Here is a 15,947-nt window from a genome sequence, read left to right on the forward strand (position 1 = left end):
ACAGTCTGGAACAGTGGACACATTGCAGCAATTCACTGCCAGCGTGTGGCCATGGTGTAGGCAGAGCGTTGCTCATTACACTCAAACAGCATCCTTTCAGCTCTAGAGCTAAGGATTTGATTTGTTTTTCAAGATTCAGAAAATATTGAGATTTTCGCCATTTAATCTGTGTTCATTGAGTGTGGACACAGGTAGAACAGGTGTGGTTAAATGCCAAGGCTGGAAGGTTTCAAGAAGAGGTGTCGAGAGAACTGCGGAGACATCACTGAGTTTGACAGGAGGCCAGTCCTGATAAACTAAAACAAGTGTGGAAGTAGTACTCAGGGCCAAGCCAGAAACAGAATGAGTGACAATGAGGTGTGAAAGGAGGCAGTTAAGGATAGGAGAGACAGAGTGGTCTTTGTGTGATAAAATGGAACCAAGGAAGGGTGCGTGTCTTATTCATTTTTTAAAATTTTTATTTATTTATTTTTGGCTGCATTGGGTCTTTGTTGCTACGCGTGGGCTTTTCTCTAGTTGCAGAGAGCATAGGCTACTCTTTGTTGCGGTGTGCAGGCTTCTCATTGTGGTGGCTTCTCGTTGCAGAGCACGGGCTCTAGGCGCGCGGGCTTCAGTAGTTGTGGCTCGTGGGCTCTAGAGCGCAGGCTCAATAGTTGCGGCACATGGGCATAGTTGCTCCGTGGCATGTGGGATCTTCCTGGACCAGGGCTCGAACCCGTGTCTGCTGCATTGGCAGGCAGATTCTTAACCACTGAGCACCAGGGAAGCCAGGGTGTTTTATTTTTTGCAGAGAGATGCAGAGTTTCCAAAGGCAGAAAGGAAGAGAGTGAAGAGGGCATCCAGGAATGATTGTTGAGCAATATTTTGGAGGAGGTAGAAAGTTGTGATAAGCAGATGTCTTTTCCTACCAGGCTAAAATGAGGAGTAGGGACTGTTGAAGTCCCAAGTGTGCATCGTCAACATTCAACAGCTATTCAATGGATTCAGTTAAAGAGTTAACTTTGTTAAAGAGGAACTGTAGGGAAGAAATTCTGAGGTAAAGAAAAGTGAAAGGTGTGGTTTCAGTAAAGCAGTAGTTAGGACCTCGTGGTGAGCAGGCGTTGGTGATGGGACTCGTGGCCTAAGGAGAACGGGAAATAGAGGAAGATAATTAGGGACGTACCGTCTCATCTCCTCGCCCCTCTTCACCCGGAACCAACCTTACTGCGCCCCATGGGCGACTTGGTGTAGCGCGGACCCCGGGGATGACTTCCTAACCGCAGCACTGTCAGTGTAAACGTGCGGCAGGTGACCACACGTCAGCATCCGCTCCCATAGGGACAGTGCCAACACTTCCGAACTCGGGGTGTGTCAGATGCCTGGTCCACCCGAAGTAGTTCTCTGTGCTCTAGGCGAGTGCCGCTGCTCTGCAGCACCAGGTAAGAGAGGCGTGGCGCCCTCCAGTGGGCGAGGCGCCAGGCGCGGCGCCTCCGGGCCGGGCGCGGCTTCCCGCTTCAAATCCGGGATGCCCGCCCTCGTCCAATCAGCGGGCTCGTCCCTTCGCGCCGTCCAATCCAAAGCTGGCTTGGAGTTCCCGCCCCTCGGTCCGTGTGGCGAACCGACGTAAACCCCAGGGGCGCACGGTACGGCCGGCCGCCGTGTGGGGACGCGCGCACGCGCACTGGCAGAGGCGGTGGACACCGGACCTCTCTTTCGCGGACTTTCTGCCGGCTGGGCGCTCGCGGCCAGCGTCGCGGGCTCGGTGAGGGGTCGCCGGGGGGCGGGGCGGGCGAGTCGGGCTGCCGTGAGAGCGGGGCCTCCGGGACTCGGGTCTTTTGTTCGGGTCCTGGTCCCTGTCTCCCCAACGCGGCGCTCCCCGCTCGCGGGCCGGGCCGGGCGGGGGTGACGCGCTGCTGACCGGCGGATGCGGCCGCGTCACCGTGGCTCCCGGCCTCTTGCGGGTCGTTTCACGGAAAAACGGGAAAGGTGACAGTGTTTGAGGTCGCTTTGCTTTTGTTTTTTCCCGACGGCAGACTTTGTTCGCTGAAGCATGAGGTCCCTTTCGAGGCCGTGGCCTGGAGGACAGCTGTTTTCATGACAGTGTTTTCACTCGCTGTTATCATTTTGAGGTCATTAGACTGGAGTTTTTACTGCTCCAAGGTCAACTTTTTCTCCGGATTCCAGTTTTTAGGGCAGTTTACGGTAAGTTTTGAAAACTGTTATGCTAGATGCCTACCTAATGGTAAAGCGTGTCTTAGAACGTTGGAGAAGTTTGACTTTGGCTTTTTCCCACAGCTCATACTTTTAAGTGTGTTCAGTTGTGCACGTAGGCTTCCAGTCGACAACTACAGCAGATGATATTTTATGTACCCAGGCATGAAATTAAAGCAATTAAATATCAGTAAACTCGAGCAGGATGTTTTGAAGTTACTGCTTTAAGGACATACCAAGAGGAATCCCAAAGCTGGCTGCTTAGTTCAAGTGCAGTAAAAGGAAAGATAATATTGTATTGTCCTCGTTTTAGATGAGGAGGAGGGCTGGGTAATGAAATAGGGACGGAAGTTAGGGCATATTTCCTTCTAGGAAAACTTTAGGAATGTGGCATGTCCATAGATGGCTTAGAACAAGTGTAGTCCTTTCTGGAAAAGAGAGACTGGGCGGTAGATTACATCTGGAGGAATCTTCCCCTGGATTGTGTTACTATTGCACCCACAGCAAAGCTCTATTCCTGCACTTAGTACTGTATCATAGTGGGTAGGGATTGTCAGCTTTCTGAGGGGAGCCACCTTATTTATTGTTGCTTCACACAGCCAGGCAGAGTGTCTTTCACCGTTTGTTTTTGATAATGATTGTTGCATGAATGATCTTTGCTTGATATCTGGATTTTCTTAGATTTGATTCTTTCTAAGTGGAGATAACCCTTAAAGATATGGTATACATTTTGATGTGGTATTATATATTTGTAAGTGAATGAGTAACTTAGTAACTACAAGACTAGATGTGAGGAGGCTACTTGGAAGACTTGTGTGGGAATTTATTTTATTTTATTTTTTATTAATTTATTATTTTTGCTGTGTTGGGTCTTCATTTCTGTGCGTGGACTTTCTCTAGTTGTGGCAAGCAGGGGCCACTCTTCATCGCGGTGCACGGGCCTCTCACTATCGCAGCCTCTCTTGTTGCGGAGCACAAGCTCCAGATGCGCCGGCTTAGTAGTTGTGGCTCACGGGCCTAGTTGTTCCACTGCATGTGGGATCTTCCCAGACCAGGGCTCGAACCTGTATCCCCTGCATTGGCAGGCAGATTCTTAACCACTGTGCCACCAGGGAAGCCCTATTTAATTTTTAAAAAATATTTATTTATTTATATATTTAGCTTCACCGGGTCTTAGTTGCAGCATGCGGGATCTAGTTCCCTGACCAGGGATCAAACCCAGGCCTCCTGCATTTGGAGTGCAGAGTCTTAGCCACTGGACCACCAGGGAAGAACCCTGTGCAGGAGTTTAAAGATTGATGGACAGATAGGCAAAGTTTCCGCTCTTAGGGAGAAATCTTTTTAGTGGAAGAAGACAGACAAATACAAAAACAGACAGTGATCAGTGCTGGCAGAAATTAAAATGACCATGGACTCTAGGGTACATTTGACTTCATAATAAGGGATCAACTCTCTTAGAAGGTGAGCTTTGAATTGAGGTGAATGTCAGGAAGGAGCTAGCTGTACAGACATCTAGAATAGTATTCTAGGCCTCGAGGTGGGGATGGGCTTCAGTATTATAGGAACAGAAAAGCCGTTATGTGGTGAGTGAGGCTGGGGTGTGCAGATGAGGTGGCTCACTGAAGTTTTCAGGAAGAGTATGGTACCTGGCTTATGGTTTACGATCCCTTTGATTGCCATGTGGAGAATTAATTGTAGAGTGGCAAGAATTGGACTGTGAAGACTGGTTAGGAGGTTTTTCAGTAGGGTAGGATGGTAGTAGAGTCAGAAAGATGTAGAATGACTCGGGGATTGTTTTAGACAAGGCCTGTTTTGCCCTTAGGAATAGGCTCCACTAGACGTGTTTTGATTGGCAACAGTGTTTTTACTGTGTTTAAATGGGTTCAGGTGGAGTCTGTATTTTCCTGTTGTCTGACGGTGCGTGTTCCTGAAGGCATTTGAGTTTGAGATTTGTCTGTGTAAGATGTGCACTGCGTGACAGAGCTGAGGTCAGGATCCTGGGTGTGTCTAACATGGAAGGGGAGGCTGTCAGGTGAGATGCTTGGCTGTGAAAAGAGGGTGAGAAGGTGGTGCAGGGGTGCAAAGGAAGGGTGGGGATAGGTTTTCCACCTCCTGCGTCCTGGTGTGGGAGAGTTTGAAAGTGTTTGTAGAAATCGAGAAGAGGAAATGTAGATAGTTAGACATGTCAAAGAGAGGAAAACACTGGGCTGTGGTCTGAGAGGAGGGTGCTTATGTGATAGCTGGTGATAAGTTTGCTGGGTTTGACCCAGTTTGAAAATCTTCATTCATTCAGCAAATTTATTGAGGGTCTACTCTGTGCAAGGCACTGCTCTAGATTCACTGGTAAAACAGGTCAAGTCCCTGCCCTCATGGCACTTTAAATTCTAACGTAGGGTGGGGAATATAGTTAAACTGGTGAACTATATAGCACTACAGAAAAAAGGAAGCAGGGCAAGGAGATTGGCATGCCGAGCCTGACTGTACGCGCTGGTGGGAAAGTGGACATTTACACAAAGACCTGAAAGAATTGAAGGCACAGGAGCCTCCATGGGTTCCAGGGACGGCAGCAAGGTCAGGGTGGCTGGGGTGGAGGGCGCAAAGGAGAGGAGCAGGAGGTCCCAGGTCAGAGTTACTCAGTCCCCCGTTGCCAGCAAGACTGACTTTCTCAGTGCTATGGGAAGCCAGTGGAGTGTTCTGAGCTAAGCAGTGAGTGTTTGGCTTGTTTGACTGGGTAACCTGAGTGTGTGGAGGGTAGTCTGGGGAGGAAGATAGAGGCTCTTGCAGGGAGGGTCCCGGTTGGAGAGGGTGTGTCTTGACCATGGCGGTAGCAACCAGGAGTCGTGAGAAATGGCAGGTTCTGATTATATGGTTGTGATGTAGCCATTGGGATTTGCTGAGGGATTGCACACTGATGGTTTGATCTGAGCAACTAGAGAATGAACTTGTCGTTTTCTCTGTGGGGAAGATTGAAGAGCAGGCTTTTCTTGAGGGGGTTGCAGGGAGATGGAATCAAGATTGATGTTTTAGGTGCTTGTTAGATACCTAAGTGAAAATGTCAGGTAGGTAGTTGAACATCTGAGGTTCAGGGAAGAGACCCAGGCTGGAGATACAAGTTTCATATGGGATTTAAAACTTTCAACTGAGGGCACTCATCCAGAGAGGCTGGGTAGATGGAGGAGACCCAGGAGCCAGCCCTGGAGCCCTCGCTGTGTGGAGGTCCGGGAGAGAAGGAGGAGGAAGAGCCGACAGCGGTGCTTTGGAAACCAGGTGAAGAAAGTACTTCTGTGAAGAAGGAGTATGAATTCGATTCTGTTAGGTCCAAGACAAGGAGGACTGAAAATTGACCGTGGGGTTATGGGTTTGGCAACAGGGAGATCAGTGGTGATGTTGACAAGCCCTTGGTGGGGCGGTGGGACGGAAGCCAGCTGGGAGTGGGCTTGGATGAGGGGTGGAGCTGGGTGGCCGGTAGTGACTCGTATTGGAGGTCTGGGTGGTAGAGGTAGTGCGGATATAGGTGGCGGTAGCTGTGGGGGGATAGCAGGGCTGAGGTCGAGGAAGGCTTCTTGTGCTCATGGGGAGGACTGCCCCGAGAGATGCAGCAGTGTCGAGGAGGCGAGGCGGGTGTTGGAACGGGAGGGCTTGGCTTCTGCCAGAAGTGTGGATCCTTCATCTGTGATCAGGTAAGGTTAGTAGGTTTCTAGTGGTCTTAAGGCTTCTCCTACTTTGTAGAGTAAATTAGCCCATAATATCTAAACTCACACGTCAGTGATTTGCCACCGACCCCAGCACAGTCCTGCATTGTCGTCCGTCTCATCAGTAGTGGCAGCTCTTAGAATATCTGTCCAGGCGCTAAGCCCTCTCCCTTCCTCTGCTTTCAGCTGATGTGATCAGGCCAGACTTCCTAATACACCATTTAAGGCTTGTAGGATCTGGCTCTGTGGTTTTACTCACCCGTTGCCTGAATATGGTGGAGCACCTGCTATGGCCACCACACCCTTAGCACTTAGAGCAGAGTTTGGAGTCATACCTGGGCGCGAATCTTACTAATTGCACAAACTTGGGTCAGTTTAGCTAGTTTAGTCTCTGAGTTTGTTTCTTCTTTTGTAAAATGAGGATAAGTGAGTTAAGGTAGTAGGTACGCAATAAATTTTAATTTTCCACCATTGCTTATGTTTATTTGTCACCTTTTTTTTTTTTTTTTTTTGCCGTACACGGGCCTCTCACCGCTGTGGCCTCTCCTGTTGCGGAGCACAGGCTCCGGACACGCAGGCCCAGCAGCCATGGCTCACGGGCCCAGCCACTCCGCGGCATGTGGGATCCTTCCGGACCGGGGCACGAACCCGTGTCCCCTGCATCGGCAGGCGGACTCTCAACCACTGCACCACCAGGGAAGCCCTATTTGTCACCTTTAAAAGCCCTCTTATCTCATACTTTGCCTGAAATGTCCTGCTCATTCTTCAAGGTATAGGGCCAATATCCTCACATTTCTTGAGTCTTTCCTGATTTAATTATTTTCTTCACTGAATTCCACACAGCCCTTACATGATAAGCACTCTGAAATATTTTTAAAATTGAGTAATGTGTCCTGAGTTCTGAGATCAGGGCCCACTGAATGAGTGGCCAGCATGCACTGTAGGTTCTCTATCAGTAGTACAGACTGTGCCAGTGTTTTCCAGACTTAGCCTTTGTGCGCCACTTTTACCATTTTTGCCTTGTCCATGTGCCAAATATACTTTTTTAAATCTTTATTTATTTATTTATTTTTGGCTGCGTTGGGTCTTCTTTGCTACGTGTGGGCTTTCTCTAGTTGCGCAAGCGGGGGTTACTCTTCATCGTGGTGGCTTGTCTCTTTGTGGAGCCCTGGCTCTAGGTGCGTGGGGTTTAGTAGTTGTGGCATGCAGGCTCAGTAGTTGTGGTACATGGGCTTAGTTGCTCCACGGCATGTGGGATCTTCCCAGACCAGGATTGAACCCTTGTCCCCTGTGTTGGCAGGCGGATTCTTAACTGCTGTGCCACCAGTGAAGTCCCCAAATATACTTTATGTAACTTAAATTTTTTCTTTGAACAGACTCACTTTTTTTTTTGGTGTTGTTGGCTGCACCACGCAGCTTGTGAGATCTTAGTTCCCTGGCCAGGGATTGAACCCGGGCCCTCGGCAGTGAAAGCACCAAGTCCTAACCACTGGACCACCAGGGAATGCTGTAGACTCACTTTATTTATTTATTTATTTGTTTGTTTGTTTGTTGAATTTTTTTGGCAGTGTCAGGTTTTCGTTGCTGCGTGCAGGCTTTCTCTAGTTTCGGCGAGCAGGGGCTACTCTTCGTTGTGGTGCAGGGCTTCTCATTGCAGTGGCTTCTCTCGTTGTGTAGCATGGGCTCTAGGCACGCGGCTTCAGTAGTTGCAGCACTCGGGCTCAGTAGTTGTGGCATGTGGGCTTAGTTGCTTCAAGGCATGTGGGATCTTCCCTGGCCAGAGATTGAACTCATGTCCCCTGCATTGACAGCCGGATTCTTAACCACTGCGCCATCAGGGAAGTCCCTAGATTCACTTTTTAAACCATTTACTCATCCTTAATCTTTGAAATCAGGGACTAGATTTTGCTAGTTCTATTTATTCTATTCCCTGTTAGAATGTGTGCCCAGCTTGTATGACGTCCAGAAATTGTCTGTATATGCCATTAGTGTTGTGCCTTCTTTGATTCTTTATTCGATAAATTAAAAATCCAAGAGTAAATTAAGCTGTTGTGTTTCATTATTATATTAATTGTAAGAAGATAGTTTGATGTTTATATTCTCAGCTATAGTATCCCCTCTTAGAGCTGTTCCAAAAAAGGATTTTATCAGTTTTCTAAGATTTATGGGACTTGTACTCTTAATCGTTTGAAAAAGTTTTATGGTAATATATGATTTATAAGAATACTTTTATTGTTGCAGTGAGATGGAAGATTTTCGAGGTATAGCTGATGAGTCATTTCCAAGCTTTTTAACCAATTCATTACTTGGTGGTAATAGTGAGATTTTGGAAAATGTCACTCTTTCTTCAAATCTTGGCTTGCCTGTTGCTGTTTCAACGCTTGCTAGAAATAGATCCAGCACTGATAACAGGTAAGAATTGTTTGAACAGATGATTTTTTTTAGATTCTTAAAGCCTACTATATACTGATACTTCTGTGAAATTTTTCAGCCAAGCTTGAGCTTTAGCTTTATCTGAGGCAGATGACCATTTATATAAAATAAACATAGAAGATAAAACCATCTCTTTCCTGTTCTGTCCCTTATCAGTGGTGGGTGGGTAGGTTTGGGATTGAACGCCAGTGACCTTTTGGCCTACCAATGGTCTTTCTGTCTGTGGTATATTGGCTTTTATTAGTTCAGACTTCTGGTGGCTGGTGATTTGAGCTGCACCCCCAAATGTGATGTGTATAGTTCATTCATCTTGTGTAACTTGTAAAGTTTACCTATGCCTGAATATCTAACCACTTTCCCATCCTCCTAACCTAAACATTCTGTATGGAGCTCCATCTTTACCTTTGGAATGAAGGGGTTGTTTTAACTCTTTAAAAACTTTTGGCTTTAAGATTTCCACAACTCTCTTGTTTAATACACACATTCTGCTGCTGCACAGGTTTTCAGTGCTTTGCACATAAGGTGATGGTTTTGAACATTGGGGACCCTATTTGTTTTTACCCCCTGGTGGTTGGTTTTACAGTCATACAGTCCTATGTCATGGTGAATTTTAAATGTGTATAATTTAGTTATTAACAATTAAAACAAAATTTTTGTGTGTAGGAATTCTGATGTCCAGGCATCTTATTTAGTGGAAGGGAAGTTTTCAATTCCATCAGAGTCGTCTCCCAGTAGCCAGAGTGAAGCTGAACCAAGAGAGAGGTTACAGCTTGTCTTCCCGGATGATGAGTGAGTTCTTACTTCATCTTGCTTTCACTGTGTTAAGAGCGAGTCTCACGTAGTCCTGTGGAAAATGAACACGTGATTGTGTCTCTGATCGTTTATAAGAATTTTAACAGTTTTCTTTGTATGATATTAATTGCAAACAGTTTTAGTCTTTCAAAATCTTTTTCTGATTCCAAGAGTAATACATGCTCATTGAAAAAATTATAAAATACAGGCAATTATAAGGCAGACAACAAAGGCCTGTCATCCCAGTAAGACATTGATTATCTTTTTATTTAGTCTGCTAGACTATTTTCTATGCACATGTACATATGTATTAATTTTTTAACAATAATAGGATTAAACTGTACGTACTGTTTATAACTTTTAAAAATTAATGATTGTGTCATCTTTCCATTACAATTAATGTAGGTATGTATCATAATGTTAATGGCTGCACCATGTTAGGCACTTAGATGATTGGAATTTTACTATTATAAATTTAGTGAACTTCCTTATTTATACATACATTTTGCATCTAGTAGGTTATTTTATTCAGATAAAATCCTAGGATCAAAATAGCTGAGTTAAGAATATGTAATTTTAAACACCACTGCGGATTACCACATTGCTCTTTGGAAGGTTTGTACCAGTTTGCATTCCCGTTAGAAGATGTGCATGAGAATGCCTGCTTCTCTGAGCCCTCTCTGACATTTGGTGGTGTTATTTCGGATCCTCAATTTTTAATTAATTAATTAATTAATTTCTTCCTTTTCTTTCTTTCTTCCTTTCTTCCTCCTTGCCTCCCTCCCTCCCTCTCTCCCTCCTTCCTTCATTGGGTCCTTGTTGCTATGCTTTCTTTAGTTTTGGCAAGTGGGGGCTACTCTTCTTTGTGGTGCGTGGGCTTCTCATTGTGGTGGCTTCTCTTGTTGCGGAGCATGGGCTCTAGGTGCACAGACTTCAGTAGTTGTGGCTCGCGGGCACTAAAGCACAGCCTCAGTAGTTGTGGCACACGGACTTAGTTGCTCTGCGGCATGTGGGATCTTCCCCAACCAGGGCTCAAACCCATGTCTCTTGCATTAACCGGCAGATTCTTAACCACTATGCCACCAGGGAAGCCCCTGATCCTCAATTTTAGAAGTAAAAGAATTTATACACATGCCTAAGTGAATAGAAGAAAGTCTGGAAGGCTTTACACCAAAATGTAAATGGTGCTTATGTCTCGATGGCGGTATTACAGGCAGTCTTAAAGTATTCTGTTTGAATTCATAATCAAGGATTTATGGGATTGAACATAATTTAATGTTTATTCATTACTTATATTTTTCTTGTGAATTACCTCTTGATGACGTTTAGATATAAGCACTTTCTATATGTTAAAGTTGTTAACTCTGTGTATTCATTTTCGCAACGTGTGTTTTTTGTTTTTGTTTTATTTATTTATTTTTTATTTTTTTTTTGTTTTATTTATTTTTAACATCTTTATTGGAGTATAATTGCTTTACAGTGTTGTGTTAGTTTCTGCTGTATAACAAAATGAATCAGCTGTATGCATATGTATATCCCCATATCCCCTCCCTCTTGCATCTCCCTCCCACCCTCTTATCCCACCCCTCTAGGTGGTCGCGAAGTACCAAGCTGATCTCCCTGAGCCATGCAGCTGCTTCCTACTAGCTATCTATTTTACATTTGGTAGTGTATATATGTCAGTGCTACTCTCTCACTTCGTCCCAGCTTACCCTTCCCTCTCCCCATGTCCTCAAGTCCAGTCTCTACATCTGTGTCTTTATTCCTGTCCTGCCCCTAGGTTCATTAGAACCATTTTTTTTTTTAGATTCTGTATATATGTGTTAGCATATGGTATTTGTTTTTCTCTTTCTGACTTACTTCACTCTGTATGACAGACTCTAGGTCCATCAACCTCACTACAAATAACTCAGTTTCGTTTCTTTTTATGGCTGAGTAATATTCCATTGTGTATATGTGCCACATCTTCTTTATCCATTCGCCTGTCGATGGACACTTAGGTTGCTTCCATGTCCTGGCTATTGTAAATAGAGCTGCAGTGAACGTTGTGGTACATGACTCTTTTTGAATTATGGTTTTCTCAGGGTATATGCCCAGTAATGGGATTTCTGGGTCATATGGTAGTTTTATTTTTAGTTTTTTAAGGAACCTCCATACTGTTCTCCATAATGGCTGTATCAATTTACATTCCCACCAACAGTGCAAGAGGGTTCACACCCTCTCCAGCATTTATTGTTTGTAGATTTTTTGATGATGGCCATTCTGACTGGTGTGAGGTAATACCTCATTGTAGTTTTGACTTGCATTTGTCTAATGATTAGTGATGTTGAGCATCCTTTCATGTGTTTGTTGGCAGTCTGTATATCTTCATTGGAGAAATGTCTATTTAGGTCTTCTGTCCATTTTTGGATTGGGTTGTTAGGTTTTTTTGATATTGAGCTGCATGAGCTGCTTGTATATTTTGGAGATTAACCTTTTGTCAGTTGCTTCGTTTGCCAATATTTTCTCCCATTCTGAGGGTTGTCTTTTTGTCTTGCTTATAGTCTCCTTTGCTTTAGGTCTTTAATCCATTTGGAGTTTATTTTGTGTATGGTGTTAGGGAGTGTTCTAATTTCATTCTTTTACATGTAGCTGTCCAGTTTTCCCAGCACCACTTATTGAGGAGGCTGTCTTTTCTCCATTGTCTATTCTTGCCTCCTTTATCAAAGATAAGGTGACCATAGTTGCGTGGGTTTATCTCTGGGCTTTCTGTCCTGGTCCATTGATCTTTATTTCTGTTTTTGTGCCAGTACCATACTGTCTTGATTACTGTAGCTTTGTAGTATAGTCTGAAGTCTGGGAGCCTGATTCCTCCAGTTCTGTTTTTCTTTCTCAAGATTGTTTTGGCTATTCGGGGTCTTTGTGTTTCCATGCAAATTGTGCAATTTTTTGTTCTAGTTCTGTGAAAAATGCCATTGGTGGTTTGATAGGGATTGCATTGAATCTGTAGATTGTTTTGGGTAGTATAGTCATTTTCACAATGTTGATTCTTTCAATCCAAGGGCATAGTATAACTCTCCATCTGTTTGTATCATCTTTAATTTCTTTCATCAGTGTCTTTTAGTTTTCTGCATACAGGTCTTTTGTCTCCTTAGGTAGGTTTATTCCTAGGTGTTTTATTCTTTTTGTTGCAATGGTAAATGGGAGTGTTTCCTTAATTTCACTTTCAGATTTTTCATCATTAGTGTATAAGAATGCAGGAGATTTCTGTGCATTAATTTTGCATCCTGCTACTCTACCAAATTAATTGATTAGTTTTCTGGTAGCATCTGTAGGGTTCTTTATGTATAGTATTACGTCATCTGCAGTGACAGTTTTACTTCTTCTTTTCCAGTTTGTGTTCCTTGTTTTTCTTTTTCTTCTCTGATTGCCGTGGCTAAAACTTCCAAAACTATGTTGAATAACAGTGGTGAGAGTGGCAACCTTGTCTTGTTCCTGATCTTAGAGGAAATGGTTTCAGTTTTTCACCATTGAGAATGATGTTGGCTGTGGGTTTGTCATATATGACCCTTATTATGTTGAGGTAGGTTCCCTCTATGCCTAATTTCTGGAAAGTTTTTATCATAAATGGGTGTTGAATTTTGTCAAAAGCTCTTTCCTCATCTGTTGAGATCATCATATGGTTTTTATCCTTCAATTTGTTAATATGGTGTATCACATTGATTGACTTGCATATATTGAAGAATCCTTGCATTCCTGGGATAAACCCCACTTGATCATGGTGTATGATCCTTTTAATGTGCTGTTGGATTCTGTTTGCTAGTATTTTGTTCAGGACTTTTGCATCTATGTTCATCAGCGATATTGGCCTGTAGTTTTCTTTTTTGTGAGATCTTCATCTGGTTTTGGTATCAGGGTGATGGTGGCCTCGTATAATGAGTTTGGGAGTGTTCCTCCCTTTGCTGTAATTTGGAAGAGTTTGGGAAGCATAGGTGTTAGCTTTTCTCTAAAAGTTTGGTAGAATTCGCCTGTGAAGCCATCTGGTCCTGGGCTTTTGTTTGTTAGATTTTTAATCACAGTTTCAATTTCAGTCAACATGTGTTTTTGACTGAGTGCCTGCTGTGTGCCAGCTACCTCTCCAAGGGCTTGGGAAATAGCAGTGGACAAAACAGACATTACACAAAAAGACACCAAAATACACCAGTTTTACAGTATATTAGAAGAGAAAAAGTGATAGGAAAAAAAGAACATGATAAGGAGGGAAGTTAGGAGGGATGAAAGGTGTTGTCATTGTGAGTCTCCTTGAGGAGGTGTGAGTTCAGAGCAGAGACTTGAAGGAGAGAGTCAGCCCAGTTGGCCTCGGGAGGAGGAGCCTTTCAGGGGGAGGGCACAGCAGCGGGAGGGCACTGAGTGAGAGCATCCCTGGTGTGTCCATGAGCAGGAAGGAGCATGGGGTGGGCAAAGCTTCTGACTCCGGGTGAGGTGGGAAACCCACCAAGGGTTCCATCTCAACTCTGATATGATTAGCCCCCTCTGGCTACCAGTGAAGAATAGACTGCTGGGAAGCAAGACTGTAAGCATGATGACCACTCGGGAAGGCGGGTTCTCAAGGGGCCGGTAGGTGGAGGAGAGGAGGGGAGAGGAGAGGAGAGGAGTGGAGGAACAGAGATCGGAGGTGGGGGGCACACAGCCTGGTGAGCAGGCTGGGGTCTTTGGTAAGTGCCAGGTGTTCAGTGTGGTGTTCTTGGCCACTCCACTCTGCACAGGCGTTTCTTAGGCCTTAATCTGGAGAAGAGCCTTCTTCCTGGGTGCACAGGGTCGTGTTGGCACTGCTGATGTACGTGGGTGGGTTGGGGAGCACAAGTGGAGGGCTGTGTGGGATGGTTGCGTGAAAGACTTTTGCTTAAGATTTAATTTGAAAAATGTTGATGGGCCAGTAAAAACAATGATAGCTGTAGGTTTGAGGAAGTCGAGTTTTGAGGGGGAGTGATGGTGGTGGTTAATTTAGAGTGCCCTCAACTGTCTCTGTTGTCCTAAAGTTTTAATGGTCACACTACATGTCTTTCGGGGGGTGGGGAGTGGCAGGGGGAGGTTTAAGATATGAAAATTAACTAAATGTCCTGACTTGTTTATTTCATTTTACCATCTTGCTTCCCCCACCACCACCCCTTTTCTTAAAAATATGTTACATAGAGACCTTTATTGTCTTTTTGTTTCCTCATATTCTCATTTTATTTATTTGCGATATAATTGACATGTAACATTATATTAGTTTTAGGTGTACAGCTTAATTTAATGTTGGTATACATTTGGGAAATGTCACCACCATATGTCTCGTTAACATGTCACCTTACGGAGTTAAAAAAATTTTTTTTTCTTGTGAGGAGAGCTTTTAAGATCTACTCTCTTAGCAACTTTCAAATGTACAATACAGTATTAACTACAGTCACCATGTTGTACATTGCATCCCTCAGGACTTATTTTATAACTGGAAGTTTATACCTTTTTTCCCCCTTTACCCATTTCTCCCCCCACCCCTGCCTCTGGGAACCACCAGTTTGCTCTCTGTATCTATGAGCTTGGTTTTTTTGTTTGTGTGTTTTTAGATTCCATTTATAAACAAGATCGTACAGTATCTATCTTTCTCTGTCTGACTTACTTCACTAAGCTTAATACCCTCTAGATTCATCTGTTGTGAATGACAAGATTTCTTTTTTTTTATGGCCAAGTGCTATTCCATTGTGTGTGTGTGTACACACACACACACACACACACACACACACACACACACACTACATTTTCTTTGTTCATCTGTTGATGGGCACTTAGGTTGCTTCCATATCTTGACAGTTGTAAATAGTGCTCCAGTGAACATAGAGGTGCATGTATCTTTTCCAGTTAGTGTTTTCATTTTTGGATAAATACCCAGGAGTGGAATTGCTGTATCATATAGTAGTTTTTAATTTTTTGAGGAACCTCTTGCTGTTTTCTATAGCGGCTGCACCAATTTACATTCCCACAACAGTGTAGGAGGGTTACCTTTTCTCCACATCCTCATCAACACTTGCTGTTTGTTGTCTTTTTGATGATAGCCATTCTGACAGGTGTGAGGTGATACTCATTGTGGTTTTATTTATTTATTTATTTTTAATTATTTATTTATTGGCTGCATTGGGTCTTCTTTGCTGTGCACGGGCTTTTTCTCTAGTTGCGGCGAGCGGGGGCTACTCTTCGTTGTGGCGCGCGGGCTTCTTATTTTGGTGACTTCTCTTGTTGCAGAGCACGGGCTCTAGAGTGCAGGCTCAGTAGTTGTGGCTCACAGGCTTAGTTGCTCTGCAGCATGTGGGATCTTCCCAGACCAGGGCTCGAACTCGTGTGCCCTGCATTGGCAGGCAGATTCTTAACCATTGTGCCACCAGGGAAGTCCCTCATTGTGGTTTTGATTTGCATTTCCCTGGTGATTAGCAGTGTTGAGCATCTTTTCATGTACCTGTTGGCCAGCTCTATGTCTTTGGAAAAATGTCTATTCAGGTCTTTAGCCCATTTTTAATCAGGTTGTTTGTGTTTTTGCTATTGAGTTGTATGAGTTCTTTGTATATTTTGGAGTTAGTCCCTTATTAGGTATATGACTGACAGATATCTTCTCCCATTCAGTAGGCTGCCTTTTCATCCTGTGGTTTCCTTTGCTGTGTACCACCCCACCACACCTCTTTTTCTGTTTCCTCTACCGCATGACTTTGTATCCATTTATAGCCTTTCTACCCGCCCCTCGCTTTTGTCTTTTGTTTTTTTAAAAAAATTAATTTATTTATTTTATTTTTGGATGCGTTGGGTCTTCAGTTGCTTTGCATGGGCTTCCTC

General features: G+C 44.1%; 1 protein-coding gene across 6 annotated transcripts in view; it reads left to right on the plus strand.

Annotated features, from left to right (window-relative positions):
• Positions 1–1,643: 1,643 nt before the first annotated feature.
• CEP192 (centrosomal protein 192) overlaps positions 1,644–15,947 on the plus strand; it is a 94,502-nt gene continuing 80,198 nt past the window's right edge. For all 6 annotated transcript variants that reach the window (XM_032654090.1, XM_032654091.1, XM_032654092.1 and 3 more), the window contains exons 1-4: positions 1,644–1,741; positions 2,013–2,181; positions 8,124–8,294; positions 8,979–9,104. In XM_032654090.1, coding sequence (XP_032509981.1) covers positions 8,128–8,294; positions 8,979–9,104 — 293 coding nt within the window. In that variant the 5' untranslated portion in view covers positions 1,644–1,741; positions 2,013–2,181; positions 8,124–8,127. The remainder of the gene's footprint in view (positions 1,742–2,012; positions 2,182–8,123; positions 8,295–8,978; positions 9,105–15,947) is intronic.

Source organism: Phocoena sinus, chromosome 14 (assembly GCF_008692025.1).
Source record: "Phocoena sinus isolate mPhoSin1 chromosome 14, mPhoSin1.pri, whole genome shotgun sequence".
NCBI classification, from domain to species: Eukaryota; Metazoa; Chordata; class Mammalia; order Artiodactyla; family Phocoenidae; genus Phocoena; species Phocoena sinus.